Below are 21,722 nucleotides of genomic sequence, written 5' to 3' on the forward strand. Positions count from 1 at the left end.
GACATCCAATCTGCTAGTTCCGACATTCATTCCTGGGAGCTGGCTTTTGTGTCTTCTGTGTTGTTCTTGAGGGGGATGATGTGCTGTGTGTTGTCTGTGTGGGATGATATGCTTACCCTGTGCTGTCTAGCAATGGCAGTGAGTGGGGACATGTGCATATTGCAAAATGTGTGTGTTAGTGACGCTCCATGTTGTACTCCAGGAGAGGGCTTTTCCTTGTATCCCCTTGTGGTGGTGTTTGGCATGTGGTGTGTGGTGTGTGAGAGGGTGTTTGTGGCTGCATAGAGGTGTAGTAGGATGTGTTGTCCACAATGTGAAACAGGTCAAGTGGCATGCATATTTAAGCATTGTCAGCATGGTGTAAGTTCTTGGTGCTGTGCTTGATACCCAAACAAGACTGGGAGTGGTCCATGATGGAGTTCTCTTCAATGTAGCCAGTCATCTGGGTGTTTATGTGTCTCTCAGTGACTTTGTCCACCACGGGGTGCAGGGAGATGGTCAGATAGTTCATCTTGGCTGTTGGATCATACTGCCAATGAGATGATTTGTTCAAAGTAGAGACCGGTCTTGACGGTCTTCCTGAAGGTGTACAGAGATGGTGTGCATGTGAGCTCTGCTGGTGGCTCATTCAATGTCTTGGATGCATGCAGAGATATATGTTCATGCTTGGCACCATTTCACACCCAAATTTAACATTTGCACCAATTTTAGGACCCATTCTTCCAATTTGAGCCCCATTCAACACACTTCTCAGATTTGATCAACATTCCATGCCCAATTTTCAGATTTGTCTGGAAACTTTAACACCGAATTGACCATGAAATTCATTATTTGGCACTTACAAACACATGAAGTTTCCATTTTTAATGATAAGTACACCCTGTGAATCATGGTTTGCATGCTATTTGACACAACCATTGATGAATTGTGTGCCAGATTTCACTCCTTGTAAAGTCAAGTTGTGCACGATTGACACCCTGTTAACTCTCTGTGATGCTGAAACATACACACCAGGATTGTCATTTTAGACTCTTACTTGCAATTATTGTACAATGGTAACATTTCATAGTGATATACTGATGCAGGAAAGTAACTTGCAGACAGGGTATGTGTGTTGAGTTTGTTTATTGTCACAAACAGTTCTTGAGGCAAATTTCCATATACATGTATTTGTTTTTGTAAGTCACAATGTGATGTGCTCAAGTGAAATAATTGTTTATTATCCTGTCCCTTCGGGCAATTCCAGAAGCATTGGCAGTGGTGTGTGGGCCACCTTGTTGCTCTTCTTCATCATCTTGGTCATCGGCCGGTGCTGCAGGCACTTCGATCCAGGGAGCATTTGTGCGGACATAAATGTTGTGCAATACACAACATGCTATTATTATTTTGTTGACCATTTCTGGGCTGTACAGCAGTTTGCCACCTGTAATTCCAGGCACCGGAAACGTGACTTGAGCACGCCAAATGTACGCTCCACGATCCCACGTGTGTGTCGATGTGCAGAATTGTACTGCCTCTGTGCCTGGGTGGTGGGGTTTCTAATTGGTGTCATCATCCACGGGCAGAGAGCATATCCTTGATCACCTATGAGATGTAATAGGGAGATGTGTACATGATTCATTAGGCATACTATGTTGGCAATGTTGACATATTTTGTGATTGTTCTTTTTGCTATTTTTCGACTTAGGTTAGACATGTGTTGCTTCTGGCTATTTAGCGGCATCAATGCTGAGTACATTGCCTCAGTGTTGATTCTCCAACCATCCTTTTTGCTGGTGTTTGCTGCACGGTTGCATAAGTGTCACTACAAGTGTCCAAAATGGGAATGATGCCTGCACAATAACCACAGACACCGACAGGCAGTCTGGCTCTCCTAACATCTAGCCATAGCACTGATCCACACTCGTTGCAGTCACCGCCATGTGAATGTTCAAATGACTTCGGCCATACATGGCACAGCTGACATTCAGACATGCATCTCATGCTGATGGCAGACCTGTGACACCACACAAGCCACGCAATTGTATGTCCCGAGGTAATACGGAGGAACAGACCACAGCCACCTCACCTGCAGGGCCCAATGGGGACAGTGAAGGTTGGCACACACCATCAACAATGACTTGTGACACCACGTGAACTTACTGGCCTGCGTCATCTGTTACTTGCAGAACATTAGACTCACATGACACAACTTCTCACAATCATTTTTGTCACTAGCAGAGCATAAGACTCACATGACACAACTTCTCACAATCATTTTTACTATGTGGTTTATTCGACAAGGTCAGACTGTCCACACACTTCCCCACGCTGATACACATGGCATGGCTCACCTTTGCACACTTCTTAGCATTTGTAATGGATTAGCATTTGCAAGGTCAATTACTACACACAAGTAGTGACCGAATACACATCCACTTACTCATCGGGCAACCACATGACACACCATATGACAGGGTTGAGGCAGAGAAATATTTGTGGCAGAGTGAGAGAGGAGATACTACTACACACCATCAACAGCACCATCCAACAACACTGCAGTCAACAACAATGGCGCAGTATGGTGGTTTAATGACACATTTTCCAGCCTATGCATGCACATTTACCCCACTCTGCACTTCATACAATCAAAGTGCATTGTTGCAACCTTGGTCACGACAGACCGCAGACTTGACACACTGATTGTACATGTGTGAGTACTTGTGAAACGTTGGGTCACCCTAATAGGTCACCGGCAACAAGTACTGCAACATGATCATCTTCATCAACCATGCAACCACACACCGGAGTGGGATACCAGTCCGGATGACTTTAATAAGGTAAATGGATAGCCAGGTACTGGGGGTTACTCTACATCATGGGTACTCACATACTTTCTCTCTGGTCCCAAATTTGATGTGTGATTTGGGTCCCTGTGGCACACAGGTGGGTGTGGGGTCAGTGGGGAAGGGGGCAGGGCTAGTGAGTAAGGGAACTGACCATGTGGTTGGACACAGGCCACTGGTGCGTACACCCTCGGTCACTGAGCCACCAGACCTGGCATACACACATCTCTCTCTGTCACTCTCTCTATCACTCTCTCTCTCACTCTCACTCTCTCTCTGCCTCCCTCTCTCTGTCTCCCTCCCCCGCTCTGTCTCTCCCTCCCTTGCTCTATCTCTCCCTCCCTCGGTCTCCCTCCCCCTGTCGCCCTCATCCCTCTGTCTCCCTCACTGTGTCTCTTTGCCTCTCTCTCCCTCTGTCACCTTCTGTCACCTCCCTCCCTGGCAGCCTGGTCTGGGACAGCTTCCTGGGCACACACACAGCCACACCCCAGTACATCACAGGTTTTTCATGGAGCATTTACTTGTTAACTATTTTTTGTTGTGTTTCACCTCTTGGTGCACATGCATCTCCACTCTGTCTATCGCTGGACTCGCACAGCCCCCATGGTGCAGAGTCTCTCGGAGTCCGCGCTGTTGCAGCAGTGTTTGGTGGCACTCTTCTGAAATCTGCAGACATGGCACACAGGTACAATATCTGCAAGGTCCACGGCCAAACAAGAAAGTATTGCCAGGCTGCTGGCAGCACGTGGGCCATACTTTGAGTAGCAGTGCTCTACACAGTGGAGCCTTCAATACCTCATCCTCGTACACAATACATCAACATGTGCCCATGCATTTTGTGCCCCCCCCCATCAGTACCTAGGCAATGTATTTACATCCTCCCTCTAGATGGGTCAACATGATAGTGTGGTGTGTTCAGTTGGTACTTACCGACAAGCAATGCATTTCCATATGTGCCATCCTGGAAGCGCTGGTTTATGATGCATTGTCTGAAGATGAATGCATCATGCACACTCCCTGGAAATGTGGCAACAACATTTGTGAACAGTCCGCGGTGGTCCACTATTGCCTGCACATTCATTGAATGGGTGTGCTTCTGTTGCAGTAGATGTGTTCGCTGTCCGCAGGGGGCACAAATGGTACATGTGTGCAGTCAATTGCACCAATCACCTGTGGTATGCCAGCAATGGCATGGAATCCTTGCTTGATGGCAATCTGCTCCTGCACAGTGTTGGGGAAGTATAGGTGCTGTGGAATCAGGCTGTGTATGGCATCCAAGACAGTGGGGAGGAAGGTTGAGAAGGATGCCTGTGATACGCCACCGACTCTGGCTGTTGTTGGTTGGAATGTCCCAGAGGCCAAGAAGTGCAGCACAGCGAGCAGTTTTGTCTGCGGAGGGATATTAGTTGTCCGCTGTGTTGGTGGCGTCAGCCTGTGGGAAATGAGGGTCAGGATGTGCTGAATGGATGTCCTTTTGAGCCTGTAGTGGGCTATGACTTCCTCTGGCCTTAAGTCTGTGAGGTAGACACGTCTGCGCAGTGAGCGCTGTCTTCTTCGTCGCTGCATGGGTGGTGGTGGTCCTGGTGGTGGTGGCATTGGCGGTGGTTGTTGTTGTTGCTGCTGCATTGGTGGGAGTCCGAGCTGCAGGATGACTATCTCCATGGCTTCTGTGGCTGTTCTGGGAAGCTCGGGCCAACTCTCCCTTATATACACCCACTTATTTCCAGTTTAAGTCAGGTTTTTATCAGGTGTTAGAAAATGGAGTTAGCGGGAGTTAGCGTGCGTTTTTTTGTAGCTAAGCGTTTTGGAGATAACCTTGTTAATATGGAGCAGCTGTGTTAGCGACTTTTTTCGTGAAATTTCAGTCAGGAACGCCTACCTTGCATGTCATTAGCGATAATTATTGCTGGCTTGGAAGGCGATAAAAATCTGGTAGCTATCGCCGTAAAACTCACGCTAACAGGGGTTAGCGTCGCCTTATTGAAAAGGCGATAAAATTATCGCAGCGGCGATAAAAAATTATCGCCGCCTTGTTGATATGCCCCTTGGTTCCCAGTAAAGAGAAGTGGCAGACTTATTACTTATGAAAGACCCACCTCCTTCACAGCTAATAACCCAATTTCTTCCAGCATGCATCAAACACATTTAATCAAACGCTGCTTTAGAGAAATTGTATTTAAAGTTGTCCTTTAACAAAAAATGTAATTTAGTAAAACGTCATCCTTTTTTTGTTCAAGTTGTAAATATTTTTGTGAACATTTTATTTTGAAAGGGAACAAATTGCACAATAGTTTTGCAAAGCTGTCTGCAAATGTTATTTGTTTTTTCAAATTGCAAATATTTTTGAACCACATTTTTGCTCTGAAAATAAAAGCACCAATTTTGCTTCTATTCTTCTGCATGTATTTGTATACAATATAAGAACTTTCTGTGAGCATTATAAATAGTGTCAATTTGTTAAATTTTGAAAATGGTAGCCAGTTTTATATTGGAACCACTGTCATTAATGCAAGCTGAGATTACTACTTAATGTATTTCATTACAGTACTTACTCCAGCAGTAAATGCTTTGATTTGATGAACTATATGTATTATATTGAATACTCTTTACATAGGGATTCATATCTTTCTCTGGGAGCAGATGAACTTTTCACAGCATACTGTGGTGCTGTAAACTGGCAGCCTAAAGGTTGGTGCAGCGACGGGTGGGGCTGAGTCTATTAGTCCTGTAAACAAAATAACTAAGCAGACCTGTTTATATTCACCCCAAACAATATTTTCTTGGCATCAGAAAACTGGACACCCCTGTGGTGATGTAGCATGTTGCCTCTTCCTATGAGGTGTTATGATCTGCTCTCTAGCAAGTGGCTGTCAATTTTACATGTACTTTGAGCAGTGCTTGCAACAGACCTGGACCCACCGACAAGTAAACAGTGGTGTTGTAATAAAGCAACACACTTTCTTTCTCTCCTAATTGATCCTTTACAAAAACACATATTCTGCTCACTGTGGGCAATAAAATACCTTTTCAACCATTTAATCCAAGAGTCATCTCCATTGATGCTACATAAAATGATGCCCCTCCCTAGACTGTGTTGAGGCTTAACTGAGACAGCCAGATCTCACGGATATCCATAGGTCTTAGGCTGAATGAGGACCCCCATAAAGGGTGGGACTCTTCTGCGCCCCAAGTGCAGCAGGGGCCTGTGTTAAGTCCCTGGCCATCTCTGTAGGTGCAGCTCTCTGATGAATGGAAATCCGAATGAGTTGAGTACCAGGTCCCTGTTTGCAGGGGTGTAGGCAAATTAGGCGCTGGTGCTTGCTCTGTATAATCTTCAGCAGGGGCAGCTCCTCTGCAAAGGTGAAGGAGTGTAGCCCCAGTTGCTCAGAGCAAGCAGCATAAAAAAATGATATTTCATTTTATATTTGAGCCGCTGGCTCAGCCAGCATGTGCAGGGAGTGGTGAGGCCGAGGCATGGCAGGGGGAGGAGGAGTGCTACGTGCACTCCCTAAGTGCTCATGTGTGTTTGGCAGGCTTTCTCAGGTCAACCAAAACACACATGCGCACTTAGGTTTCTCTAGAAACAGACTTCCAGACCTGAGCGGATGATCTTTCTAGCCTGCTCAAGCTAAACTTGTGACGTAGTCACAGTGTCTGCTGGGAAAAGAAAGTCCCAGCACTGAGGCACAATGAGGGAGGAAGCCATCAACAGGTAAGTTTAACTTAAAAAAAAACTTTGTAATTATTATTATGGTCCCTTGCCCACCCCCCGCACTCCCCATGCCCCCTCCCCCAGCTTGCCACTTTTTGTATGCAGCAGCCGCCACTGATCTTCGGCAGAGAGCACCATGCAGGAGCACCCCGTGGGACATTACTCACCTCCTCCCAAACATTACAGCACATTTAGAAATGCACACACTGTTTTTAGCCAAATTTGCCACTGAAAAATCAACTACGTTTTGAAAATATCTTTATTTGTCAAATTTGGTTTCCCAACATTATCCAAAAAAGAAAGAAGCACTCTGAAGTTGGTCACACAACATGTTGGCTACCCAGAACGACATCTATAGTTTTGCAGCTTGCATCTTGTCATATCAGGCCATTTATATCCATCTACTTAGCAGCTTATGAATTTCACAACAAAGGCTCTTTTGGCGCTCTAATTAAAACAATTAAGTGAGTCGAGACATAGGAGTGGCACTGCCTGAGTCTTCTTAAGACTAACCCAATGCCAGTATATGAAACCTCCACAAGGCAAGAATTCAAGTCAAAACCATACTGTTTTAATCAAAATTAAGGTAATTATAGAAAGCAAAAAGTAATTAGTTAAATCACAAGCAATCAGCAATCATAAATCAAATAATGCAAAATGATTAGCATAAGGTCAATCGCATAAACAAGTAGCAGCCAGAACCAAAGTATAGTTCAGCAAGAAGACTGACATAGAGTCTAACTCCAAAGAGTGCGCTCAAAAGACCTAGCATAAAGTAAGTAAACAGACTAGTAAAGTGTCTGCTCTATAAGCAATTGCAAAAACCTCTGGCACATCTCCCAAACACATAATCTTTCATAGGATTTTAGATAGAAAAGCCACACACTCAGGGGTTTATTTACATGCCCATTATGCCACGGTGCGACACTTTTTTTTGACACACCGGTGGTGCAGACCTATTTCTATGAGGCCACGCAAGCCGTTTATATGGCTTTTCATTGCCTCGTAGATATGGAGTAAGGCAAAGCAGCGCAAGTCGCTGCATTGCCTTACTCTGCTTCAAAGAGGCTTTCCATGGGTATTGTGTTGTGTGTGTATGTTCACAAGCAGCACCCATGGATTTTGACGCATTCCCAGATTCAAGGGCTTGTACACCTGGGAATGCATCAGAAGCCTACGCCTACAGCTGTAATGAGGAAAAATAACTTTATTTTTCCTAGTTTTGCAGAACACATAGAAGGAGGAAAACACCTACATTGATTAATTTTGTGCAGAAAGGTGTACCTTCCTGCACAAAACAATCATTCCAACAACACAGAGACTTTGGCACCATGGTGCAAGGATGCATGCATTGGTGCAGAGCAGCCAATTGTGCACCAGCGCAGTGGAAGTGGACAGGAATGCGCCGCATCTCATAGATACGACGCATGCTGGCGCTTTTCTTTTGATGCAGGGCAGCACAGCAAAGTGGCTTGCTGCACTGCCCTGCATCAAAATCTAGTAAATAAGGCCCTGAGTACTGACTGACCCGACATAATTGGGCGGGGTTCTCAAAGATACATTCATGTAAACCAATCAAGTTTCAAATACACAGGGTACATCATATCAGATACATCTAATAAACACCTACTTTGTTGAGTATTAATTAAAAGGTGTGCCTAGGGAATGTAGGAATTGACATGAAGGGGCAGATTTACAAGCCAATTGCTCCACTTTTGCGTCCGTTTTAACATGGGAAAAGTGATGCAAAAGTGGCGCAAGGGGCTTGTAAATCTGCCCTGAAATCTGTATAACACAAAAATATACTAGACAGTTCAGCTAATGAATGGTCCCTAGAAATGAGTTGAGCTAAGAAACTTGAATGTTACAAAGACAGGAAGATTCTGAGCATAGTGAAGAAGACATTAATACAATTTATTAATAGACTACGCAACACCATGAAAGAGAGTTCTATTTTGCTGACTTTCTGAAATGAGAAAGCACATAGAGAAACACATGCACATGGTTAATGCTCATTCACGCAAAAATAAAAGTGAACTTTTTGTCTGGAAATGAGAGTAAATGCCTGCAGATTAGTGGTGGTAGATACATTTCCTTATCTGGGGGTCTCTTTCGACAAAGGTCAAACTTGGGCCAATATGGTGAAAAATAGGGTACTGGTGATGGAAAGCAGTATGGCAGCCATCGCCAATTTCGCCAAGATATTGGGCACAAAACCTCTCAAAGCCGTAAAGACGATATATAGAGTAAAAACAATATCTGCTGCTACCCATGGGGGATGACCCCTATAGTTCATTTACGAAAACTCAAGGACAGATTTTTTAAACTGCAGGTATCCCTTCTCGTTTCTTGTTTTAATTTTAACAGCCACTTAGAATTGGGTCTACCTTATGTTGGTGATACAATAAGGCTCGCCTCAATATTATTATGGCATCAAATATGGAGGAGAGTAACAGTACACCTGACTCAATACATCATAAATAATTGCCTACAATTAGATAACACTCACAAAATAGAATGGCTTCAATATGTAAGGACAACTCTGAATTCACTGGGCCTAGAGGAACTATTTAGAAACCCTAGTGCATGCCTCAAAATATCAAAGAAAAAAATAAAGGCAACATTTTTAGCAATGGCGTAAGATGATAGACAGGATGCAAATCAAGTCAAATCATCAGTAAGGATATACCGTCAGCTCCTGCCAATAGCAGAGGGAGATTATTTTTATCTGGAGAAAATCGAGAATTTACAGCATAGATTTATCTTATTAAGATTTCGTATGCATGTGATTACTCAGTTGGTGGGTTTTCCCGCCGGAAGATTTAACTCTGCTGAATTGACATCTTGCCCCTGCGATCATAGATCAGCGCAGTCAGATCTTCACATAGTTTTATTCTGCATCTTATATAAAGAAGAAAGAGCAAGCGCAGTCAGATCTTCACATAGTTTTATTCTGCATCTTATATAAAGAAGAAAGAGCAAGATATATTTTACCAATTTTAAGACAATACAATATTAGACAATGTAGAGTGGATCTAAGCTTTCTTAAAAAACTTAGTAACCCGTATATAAGCTTCTCAATAGCTAACTTCCTATGGGCCTGAACAAGGAAAAGGAAACTTTTTTAATTTAGTTATCTTTTAGTGATTGAGTAATTAACCCGTTTTATAGAAGTTGTGCTGTTTAGTAGTATACCCCTTCCAGTGCATATTATCGATGAAAGATTATTGCAAAGTTGTACTGTATTGAAAGGGCAGGATTGGGTCAGATGACTTTGTACTTGACTATGAAAGGCACGGATGGTTAACCGTTTAGCAATCCCGGATTTTTAGTACTACTAAGTTTTTATGATTAATGTTTAAATGGAATCTAATATCTGTCGTGAATTTGTTCGGAATTTATGCACTGTCACTTTATGAGAAGCCGGGATACGATAAATTGTACTTTTATGATTTTTTGTTTTTAAGATCGAATAAAGTTATTTGAATTTAATTAAATTGGAGAGTAAATGTCAGTGCACGCTGTTTAAAACCTAGTCAGGCTAACTTGAACATGTTTAATTAAGCATTATTTTCTAATTAATTAAAACGCATCTACAGCTCCACTGATCATGTACAACTCATTTTGATTTCTATTTACTTTGTATTTTCAGGCTGGGTAGTACTGCAAGAGTGGTAGATGTTTGTGCTGTTTGCATATCCTGTCAAGTTTATTATTATTATTCATAGCAATAATAATAATACAAATAATAAAGAAAAATAGTAAGGGCCCGATTCACAGAACTAACTTAAGACAAAATCCTGAACTTACTACCATTTTCGTATTCACAGAAGGCACTTACTCATTTTGGTATTCACAGAAGACACTTACTCACTTCGGTATTCACAGAAGTTAGGAGTCCTAACTTTAGGACTCCTAAATGCCTTCTGTGAATACCGAAAGTGTTAAAATTAGGATTTTTCTCAGTTTAGGAGTCCTAAAGTTAGGACTCCTAACTTTACTACTACTAAACTGAGAAAAATCCTAATTTTTAGGCTTTCGGAATTCACAGAAGACATTTAGTAGTCCTAAAGTTAGGAGTCCTAACTTTACTACTACTAAACTGAGAAAAATCCTAATTTTAAGACTTTCGGTATTCACAGAAGGCATTTAGGAGTCCTAAAGTTAGGACTCCTAACTTCTATGAATACCGAAATGAGTAAGTGCCTTCTGTGAATACCAAACTGGTAGTAAGTTTAGGATTTTGTCTTAAGTTAGTTCTGTGAATCGGGCCATAACTTTTTATCTAGCCCTTTATATCACACATCTCCATTTTCTAAGCACTGTAAATAACATATATTACTATTTTTCAATTTATGGAAAGCGTGTGGTTTTTACCCATTTATCCAGACCTGTGGCTCCAAGCCCACCAACAATTAACACAAAACAGAAATATTTTTGCAGAGTAATTCATCTGTAAAATATATATTTTGCAGTTTTTTCCCTATAAACTGCTAAATCAACTTTGTGTGCGAATATTCATATTATAATTAACCTCTGTGATGCAGGTGACGTGTTTTTTTTAAAGCCACATACTCACAAAAGTCAAAATTGCATATTTTGCTTACCCCTAGTGACATTTTTGTTCTAATTTGCACAACAACCTTGTCCGCCTTTCACAATCTCTGCAGAATATTTTGCAGAAGCTCAGACATAGGCACACATTTTGACATTTTTAAAAACCAGATTTGTGTGGAAATGGAAGTGTCTGTCTTAATCAGGAGCTTGGGTTGTGAAATATTACTACATCCTTTGGTTTTTCTGCTGTTTAGGTAAAACTTGTCACAATGTGTCTGTTGAAAATATCTGTGTATGCTACAATTCCATCATGCAGAAATTGGTGATGAAATACTGATTTCCCATTTCCCAAGGTAAAACATGAAATAGTGCTGTGTGTTAGAAATAAAAAAAATATTTATTGGTAAATCTGATGTGGAATACTAACTCAGTTTTGTCACATCAGTTATAACCAGGGTCACTGAGTAAGCGATTCTGAAGCCCCAGTGTTTTCTGCATAATTATTTATTTGCCGCATTTGTCACATAATCCATCAACTGCTGCATAATCTAGAGATTTTAAGAAAAATGTTTTTCTAGCTCCAACGGATCAAAAGTTACTAACAACTTTAGGGCATATCATCAACAAGGCGATAAAAAATGATCGCCGCTTTTGCGTCCTTTGTCGGACGAAAAGCGGCGATAATTGTATTGCCTAATCAGCAAGGTCACGCTATTGCGTGAATCCTTGCATTAGCGCCTGTTTTCTGAATGCCCAGCTTTGCATCTCTAATGAGATGCAAAGTGGGTGTTCCTGCCCTGACATAACTGGAGAAATGTCGCTAAGTGACATTTCTCCAATTATCAATGGGCACGCTAACCTGCAGAGCGACAAGCAAAGTAGTGATAACCTCTGTTATCGCTACCTTTCTTACGCCTGCTTCAAGACTGACTTAGCCAGGACATCCTATGTAAGGTGGATATCATGGCTAAGTATGCCTTGCCCTATCATCAAGCTATCCCCAAACTTTGTGAGATTATCGCTGGATTTCCAGTGATAATCTCACGTTTGGCAGTTAGCGCTTGAAATTTTATTGCTTTTGAGATAAGCGTTGCTAATAGCACGCTGTCTCAGCGATAAAATTCCACGTTACCCGGCGATAATTATCCTGGCGTTAAGTGCACTTAGTGATAATTATCGCCGGTCCTTGATGATATGCCCCTTTCTGACCTGTTCCCACACAGTGGAAGGCTAATCGCAGAAGTGGACTGGCCGTTTTTCAGTTTCTTGGTGAATTTGGTTGTTCAACTAGTTCTAATGAGGTGAAATATTTGCTCAGACAGTGTTACCCTGAATGAAAATGACCCAATAATGAACTAATACTATTACAAAATGTGTCACATTACGCCACATAATTTGCCTTTTCCAGCTCATAATTGAATCAACCCTGATGCTTAATTTGTTAATCCTCTGCCGCATAATTCCAGGGGCCCGTACAATAACAAAAGTCGAACATTGCCAGTAATGCCATTGACCACCTGCAAAGTAGGAACCACACAATGATTTGTCCGTTGGCACACAATATGGCCAGATTCCAAAAACTTTTCACTTGTACCAAATACTCGATCAAATATTTGATTTGTACCGTACCATTTTATATCAACATTTTTTGCAAGAGAACATGGATGATCACATTGTAAAGCAATGAAAAGATTATGATATTTCTATACTTATTTTTATTGAATACTTGTATGATGAGTTCACGATGAATATCACCTGTGAATATATATTTATGTTTATATTTATGTCAATGCAATATTTGGATCGTAATTAAAAAAGAAAGAAGAAAAAAAAGAAAAGAGTATGATATTTCTATATATATATGTATTGATTACTTGTATGATGAGTTCTCGATATTACCTGTGAATATATATTTATGTTTATATTCGTGTCCATGCAATATTTGGATAGTAATTAAAAAAAAAAAAATCAAGAAAAGAGTATGATATTTCTATATGTATATATTTATTGATTACTTGTATGATGAGTTCACGATATTACCTGTGAATATATATTTATGTTTATATTCGTGTCAATGCAATATTTGGATCGTAATTTAAAAAAAGAAAAAAAGAAAAAATCAAGAAAAGAGTATGATTTTTCTTTTACTTGTCAATTGTTTAGTGACTGTAATAAAGTTTTAGTGATGAAAAGACCTGATCTATGAATAACGGCATCTAAACAATGAAGTAAAGTGAGCGTCCACTATTTACCCCCTAGCTGTGATAGAATACCAAACTGTTGTCCCTCAAACTCATCCTTCAAATTCCTGGATACAAAGTATGTTTTACTGCTCACTCTGTTCAATTTGAACATTATGTAACAATCATCATATAATACAGACTGCAGGACGCCTCATTACTTACCATCGTGGGAGATAGACCGGAGTTCCTTTCGGTGCTGCAAACTCTGTTCGCCTTCTGCAGCTGCCACCAGCAATCCGCCTTCTTTTATTCCACTTTTTATACACACTCATCAAAGAGAATGCGCAGTAAACAAAGCAAACATGGGCGGGATCCTTGATCTCCCAGTTTGCCTTGCCAAACAGAATAAGCGTAAAATACAAGTGGCGTCCCCCAGAGGGATGAAGAAGTGAGACGACCAAAGCTTTCGTACCTGCAGAGGAAGAGGCCACTTGTTCTCACTAGGGGGCACCCTCACACTTTTTAAAACACAACATACTTGCCTGAAGGAATTCACTAGTGTTTCTAAGTGAAGTGTAGATAGTAGCAGGTAGGCTACCTGACTGATAAGTTGCCCAACAATGACGGACAATATAAGAAAGCTCAACAAAATGAAAGAAAAGTCAACACAGCTGCTCGAATAAAAATTGTGTCAATTCTGCCTGAATATCTGAAACATGCCTAAGTAACACATTTTTTGCCTTCCGAAATGAACTTAATTTTGAATAAATCCTTATGGTCTTGACTGGAAGTCTTGTGTTTTAAAGGTTTCATTTTTTGCCATTGGACTCAGTCTTATGAAGACTCAGACGTCCCGGTTCTACACACAGTAGCAGCTCTGCTTCATAACAAGTGGTGAGCAGGGGGTGTGTGCGGGAGGAGGGGTAGAGAGTAAATATTACCCCTAAAAAGCAATTACCTGCCGCTGCCAGCTGCCGTTTAGGGGTTCTTCTGCTCTGGTCCCTGCACATTGCACAGGCTCCTAAACTCCAATCAAGACACTGCTCTCACACTGGCAATACAGCATGAGAGCAGTGCCGTCATTGGCCTAAGTGGGTTTGTTCAACGCTCGCGCAGGTCTTAGGAGCGTGTGCCTCTACTCAACCTGGCTGTACAATATAGCTCTGGTGGAGAGAGCTCAAAGTGCGTATGATGGTTTGGTCGGCCTTAGACAGCCAGCCAAACCCTCACGCGCACTTAGAGTATGCACTGCTCCTCCCCCTGCTCTTGCATTGGCCCCGCCTCTCCCAGACTTGACTTCATTTAGTGGGAAGAACTATAAAATAATTATAAAATGGTTTCATTATTATTTTATTTTTCCCGATTCCCTCAGCTGCCTGGCTCTCAGCAGGGGGGCCATGCTCCTGGAGCATCAAAATTACCATTAGGTCACATATTCTCAATCAGAAGACTCAAAATGCTTTATAGGGGACATGTACGCTTTTAAAACATTTATGTTCAGCCTTGCTGTTAATGTTGTCACTTCCACTGGATTTAGCAATCATAAACGATGTAGCATATAGATGTAGCCCGTTTTAATCTTTTGGGCAGGTTTTTAGCACTCGCTTACAGACAGCTTTTAGCTGTAGGTTTGCGAAAAACCTCTGGTGGACCATACCAAAAAAATGCAGTGGCTTAGAGCCCACCCATTGCTTTCCATTGGTTGTCTTTTGTCACTCTCATTTGCTTGCTTCATATTCCATGGGTTTCCTTCCTCTTCTTGTTTTAAGGTCGAGCCTGAGTCAGCGCACATGCGCTGCCAGCAAGACTGCTGTATTGGAGTATGGAGGAGAAGCCCCGCTCACTCTCCGCCCATGTTTGTCATTGGCTTTTGTCAGTGTCCTTCTTAAATGCTGGCATCTGATTCTTAAAGAGGCTTGTTAGTCCCTCCTTACTACCGCCTTGTCTTCATCTGTTATCTCCCATGGCGACTGGCCCCTTTACTTCGGTTATTACACAGTACCTGTTCTTAAATGTGTAAGCACTATTTACTTTATTGAGTTTCTCTTGCTGCAGGCACAACGTGCTTTACCTAGCTTCAGCGTGCCATGCCCGCTCTCTCTTTCGACGCACTATTTTCTTTATTGAGTTTCTCTTGCTGCTGGCATGACTTGCTTTATCCGCCCATGTTTGTCACTGGCTTGTATCATTGTCCTTCCTAAATACTGGCATCCGTTTCGTAAAGAGGCTTGTTAGTCCCTCCTTACTACTGCCTTGTCTTCATCCGTAACCTCTCATGGCGACTAACCCCTTTACTTCGGTTGTTACACGGTACGTGTTCTTAAGTGTGTAAGCACTATTTACTTTATTGAGTTTCTCTTGTTGCAGGCACAACGTGCTTTACTTAGCTTCAGCGTGCCATGCCCGCTCTCTCTTTCGACGCACTATTTTCTTTATTGAGTTTCTCTTGTTGCAGGCATTACTTGCTTTATCCGCCCATGTTTGTCACTGGCTTGTATCATTGTCCTTAAATACTGGCATCCGATTCGTAAAGAGGCTTGTTAGTCCCTCCTTACTACTGCCTTGTCTTCATCCGTAAACTCTCATGGCGACTAACCCCTTTACTTCGGTTGTTACACGGTACGTGTTCTTAAGTGTGTAAGCACTATTTACTTTATTGAGTTTCTCTTGCTGCAGGCACAACGTGCTTTACTTAGCTTCAGCGTGCCATGCCCGCTCTCTCTTTCGACGCAGCCAGGACAATGGAAGCCGCTTCTTTGAAATGCAATAGGTCTTGCATTTAAATGCGAGATCTATAGCATTGCAAATATTTCTTTTTCCTGTCCTGGCCTGAGCACAGGATGCCGAGAAGCAAGAACAGGGTGACGCATGTCCACAACTGGGCTTGCTTGGGAGGCATCCTTGTATGTTTGCATAAACCTCGCTGTGAAGCACCTTTCCCAGAGCGGAAAATTTAGATAATGTAATGTTAGAGTCAGAGCTGCCGAATGTGGAACTATGGAAATAGGTTTGAGTCACTGCCCCACCTCAAAATCCTGTGATTCTGTGCAAATGACTTAATTGTGCAAGGCCGTAATGAATTTGATCTTCTGTAATATAACTGGTACTCATATAATTGTGTCCTTTGGCCGTGTTTACGCTATATAATACTACAGTTAAAAAACATAACCTTTTGTGTGCTCATTTTTTAAGAATCTGCAAAGGCTGTAACCTAATAATTAGAGAGGATTTTTTATTCAATGATAAAAAAGTCTGTATTCCTTCTTAACATGGCTTTTCTTCCTTTATTTAGTTTTAACCAGTGATAGAAGTGGGCGGGATCGGAAGGGCACAGCGTGCCCCTACTTTTTAAATTTATAACAGTCCGTTCCCCTACTTGTTTATTTTTAAAATGCGTCCCAGGACGGCAGGGATTGTCCGAATGTAAAAGATATGACGTCATCATCCAGCTCATTGGGGTGCACATTGAGGAAGGCCTCTGCAGTGCCCATGACCTCCTCCCCCTTCCACTCTGTATCTGTGGCCAGGGGCCTGCCCAGCAACACTGTAGGAGCCCTGTTGCACTGTAGGAGCAATCAATTGGCATGCCAAAATGGCTACCTTTGGTGGCCCTGCTGCCACAGTGTGATTTACACCTAATTTAGTGACGAGGCCACCTGCCTGCCCCCACTGTGACCAATACAATAGTCACATTAGGATGCATTGGCAGCCCCGCCCTTGACCTCATCTGCCGTTTATTTTCGGGCTCACACAGACTGAAGACACCACAAGGAAAGGAAGAACGCTCCAGTGTAGAATTTAGGGCAGGCTGTGCCCAGACACGCTTAAAAAAAAAATTGTTTAAAATGTTTAATGCCTTATCAGCTGGTTTTCTTATTTTATTTTATAAAATGTGTACTGCTGCTCTGTCTGTGTTCAGGGATATGTTTTTTCAAACAATACTGTTGACTTTTTTTAAGGATATAACATAAAAGCAGCCTGAGTTGTCAAGTTCTGTGACCTCATTAATACCAGTTTAACATACAAGTGCAGCAGTGAGAACGTTGGCCAGACTACCTTTGTAAAGGGCCCTCCACTTCACATCAACACAAATCACATTGTTTTGATCTGTTTGAGCTACAAACTATTTTTTAGTTAAAACCATCAGATTATGCAGCAGATGATGTGTAATGTGGCAAATACGGCAGAGCTATAATTATGTGGAAAACATTTGCAAACTAGGATATTTTGCCATTCATGTTTGAATTTCTCTCATGCAGTCTATGCTGGGTGATATTTCTAGACATCTACAGTGCTCGTGGAGAGACAAAGGATGTAGGTGCCTAATAGTGATTGCAGAAGATAGTAGTCTGAAGGATAGAAAATAACTGACTGAGATAATTGGAGGACTACTACCTATTTCTGACTCTACCAATGTTTGTGTCTCATAATTTCAGAATTGATACACTTGCAATTCTCATTGTTAACTAACTTGAGTAGAAATGACACAAACTACTAATAAATAGTTGTATCTCATGTATTTGATACTGCCAAAAGCAAATGCAAAACCAACAGTCTGGGCTGTTTTGGGTGTATATATTCATTTTTGAGTACTATTTCTAGATACAAGAACAAGAAACCAAGAGGCATCTACTGCTGGCTTCATGACATGTTGCGTGAAGCACATAAAAAATGTAGAACTACAATTTTGCATTTACCGAGGGGCACAAAATGATGTAATCAACAGTGCTCCCCAACACATGGAGCCTCCTTTCATAGAATTTAAACCCCATTTTTTTGTTCAGAAATGGTTAGAAAAAGGAAGGAGAAGTTCTAATGAACTAACTGCATGGCTCGGACACAGATGGCTTCTGGTTCCACGTAGAAGCGTCTTTGGGACATTCCGTGATTGAAAACCTATCCCACATTGTAAATGTATTTTAATGTGAATGACTCATATATTAAACCTCAAATAAACATGCATCCATTGGTTGTATTAAATAATGTTATAAGCTGTAACTGGTCAGTGAAATGCCAAACATACTAAAAATTGGTATGTTATGCTCTTTCTAGCCACACCTCTTACTTCGCCCACTGACCCAATCCTCTGATTATTCCCGCCACCTGATGCTCCGCTCACAGTTCCCCTACTTTTTTTTCCCCACTTCGACCACTGGTTTTAACTATTAGTCACGGATCATTAAAGAAGCTTTAGACCACATTTTAAACTGCTTTCACCTTACATTTACTGGTCAAAATTTAAAGTACATATCGATCAGGGGAGAAAATACCAGCTTTAGGGGTTTTTCTTCACTTTCGTACTGGCAAGGGCATTAAAATACTGGAAATGCTGTTAAAAAAAACGGCCAGGTGGCAAACACAGCCATATCAGAAGTTGTGGCCTTTGGGCCACTTTATTTCTCTTCGCCCGCCACGCCAAAATGTAGTGCGTCTAGTTTTCACCAATGTTTCTGGCTGTATGAGCTAGCCAAATGCTGTTTCGTGAATGGGCGTGATCCGGGAATGTGGGCCACTTTTTTGGGAGTGCCCGGGCTGAATTGTGATCCCAATCCGACCCTGTCAAAACCTCTAACTCTTGTGTTTCAGCTAGACCCCCAGCGGTGATGCTTTAGCTAGAACACTTACCATCACGGCGGCAATCTGTCTATGTTGTCGTCTGTCCCGTTTTAAGCACTGTTTTCTCCACGTTATAGTTGAATTTGCAAACGATAATAACTTTGTGTGTACACCATAGCTTTCCTCCCTGTCTGAGTCACTATCACTTATTTTGCCGACCGCAAGGACAGACTGCATGCAGGCATTGCGCCCAAGATACTAGAAACTAAGGACTTTTCACCTGATAATACGGGACAAATTACGTGTCCCTCGATTGTTCTGAACGCCCTGAGGAAGCCCCAGGCCTGATGGCCATGTAAAGGGGCGAAACACGTGTTGGCTGTAACCAGGTGTTGCTCACCCAAGAGAAAGTCTCACTATCCAGAAACTGTATAAAACACGTCTGCAAAGGATTAAACTGCGCTCTGGAATTTGTTCCGCAAGAAATAACAAATAACTAAGATTTGCCCTGACACCCCTTTGGAACTCTCTTATTGAAAGTGGGACAGGGGTTTTCCCACTGTTATGGGCAAACACCTCACCTATTTTCATCTCAATAATACGGTTACCAAGGGATTGGGACCTTTCTTCCCCCTTTTTTCTCTGCTGCTTGGCTCACTGCCATCAGAATACTAAAGTTTGCCATAGGAAAGCGTGATCTTTAGAGGCTCAAAAACACAGTGTAAAAGAGATCTCGACTGCAGAGCCAGGGGGGCTCTCAGTGAGGCTTTAAATATTATTTTTCAGTACCTTCTTGTTTTTTCAGTAAAACAATAACTTACAATGTAGGTTCAGGCTAAATGCTGTGTCCTGTTTCACAGCTCTGTGTGGATTTTCATACTTTTGTGTTGTTTAGATGTGTCTTTAGCTTTGTGGAGTTGACTAGTTTGAAAAATGTAAAACCAAAGGGGATGATGGACGGAGTGTTGAACATTGCAAGCACTCACTACCAGTCAACTGACCTGGGTTTAATCCATCATAATTCTTTAGCTCACTCCGCCACCCCAGTTCAGACATGGCCATATGCAAATCAGTCTGACCCTGTGCCTCATGGGAACAGTTCAGCCCGAACTGCCAAGCCATGTCTTCCCTGGCCGGTTTCTGGCTAATCAGCCGTCATCAGCCAGACTAGCTTGATTCCAGTGGCATAGTGAGCAAGGGACCGACGTCTGGGCATACCCTGCCAACTTAGGGCGAACAAAGCAAAACCAAAGGGGATGATGGACGGAGTGTTGAACATTGCAAGCACTCACCCCCAGTCAACTGATCTGGGTTTAATCCATCATCATTCTTTAGCTCACTCCGCCACCCCAGTTCAGACATGGCCATACGCAAATCAGTCTGACCCTGTGCCTCATGGGAACAGTCCAGCCGGAACTGCCAAGCCATGTCTTCCCTGGACCGGAAACAAGCATCCTGGGACCGGTTTCTGGCTAATCAGCCGTCATCAGCCAGGCTAGCTTGAATCCAGTGGCAAAGTGAGCAAGGGACCCACGTCTGGGCATACCCTGCCAACTTAGGGCGAACAAAGCAAAACCAAAAGGGATGATGGACAGAGTGTTGAACATTGCAAGCACTCACCCCCAGTCAACTGATCTGGGTTTAATCCATCATCATTCTTAAGCTCACTCCGCCACCCCAGTTCAGACATGGCCATATGCAAATCAGTCTGACCCTGTGCCTCATGAGAACAGTCCAGCCCGAACTGCCAAGCCATGTCTTCCCTGGACCGGAAACAAGCATCCTGGGACCGTTTTCTGGCTAATCAGCCGTCTTCAGCCAGGCTAGCTTGAATCCAGTGGCAAAGTGAGCAAGGGACCCACGTCTGGGCATACCCTGCCAACTTAGGGCGAACAAAGCAAAACCAAAGGGGATGATGGACAGAGTGTTGAACATTGCAAGCACTCACCCCCAGTCAACTGATCTGGGTTTAATCCATCATCATTCTTTAGCTCACTCCGCCACCCCAGTTCAGACATGGCTATGCAAATCAGTCTGACCCTATGCCTCATGGGAACAGTCCAGCCTGAACTGCCAAGCCATGTCTTCCCTGGACCGGAAACAAGCATCCTGGGACCGGTTTCTGGCTAATCAGCCGTCATCAGCCAGGCTAGTTTGAATCCAGTGGCAAAGTGAGCAAGGGACCCACATCTGGGCATACCCTGCCAACTTAGGGCGAACAAAGCAAAACCAAAGGGGATGATGGACGGAGTGTTGAACATTGCAAGCACTCACCCACAGTCAACTGATCTGGGTTTAATACGGTTACCAATGGATTGGGACCTTTTTTCCCCCTTTTTTCTCTGCTGCTTGGCTCACTGCCATCGGAATACTAAAGTTTGCCATAGGAAAGCGTGATCTTTAGAGGCTCAAAAACACAGTGTAAAAGAGATCTCGACTGCAGAGCCAGGGGGGCTCTCAGCGAGGCTTTAAATATTATTTTTCAGTACCTTCTTGTTTTTTCAGTAAAACAATAACTTACAATGTAGGTTCAGGCTAAATGCTGTGTCCTGTTTCACAGCTCTGTGTGGATTTTCATACTTCTGTGTTGTTTAGATGTGTCTTTAGCTTTGTGGAGTTGACTAGTTTGAAAAATGTGGCCACTTGTCTTAAGTGCTCTTGCTGGTCGCTCTTTTTTGTACAAGATTTTGCCGCCCCAGCGTTTCCCATCACTTGGAAGTAAATTACAATAACGTTATTCAGGCATTAAAGCTTGCCCCCTCTACACAGTGCAGTGGAAGCAGTGAAGTGAAGTGCCCCAGAAGTGACATCAATGTTTTAGCATGGCAGCGAGAAGTCACGTCAGCAGTGTGTCTACAAAGGGAAAAAAGTTGTGTTTTACTTTTCAAT

At 42.5% G+C, this 21,722-nt stretch overlaps 1 protein-coding gene across 2 annotated transcripts in view; it reads right to left on the reverse strand.

Moving 5' to 3' along the window:
- The window catches only part of LOC146822772 (cytosolic non-specific dipeptidase-like), a 180,455-nt gene extending 166,885 nt beyond the window's left edge, over positions 1–13,570 (reverse strand). For both annotated transcript variants that reach the window (XM_085606960.1, XM_085606961.1), the window contains exon 1: positions 13,500–13,570. In XM_085606960.1, the coding sequence (XP_085463086.1) occupies positions 13,500–13,502 (3 nt within the window). In that variant the 5' untranslated portion in view covers positions 13,503–13,570. The remainder of the gene's footprint in view (positions 1–13,499) is intronic.
- Positions 13,571–21,722: the final 8,152 nt, after the last annotated feature.

This window comes from Triturus cristatus, chromosome 5_2 (genome assembly GCF_964204655.1).
Source record: "Triturus cristatus chromosome 5_2, aTriCri1.1, whole genome shotgun sequence".
NCBI classification, from domain to species: Eukaryota; Metazoa; Chordata; class Amphibia; order Caudata; family Salamandridae; genus Triturus; species Triturus cristatus.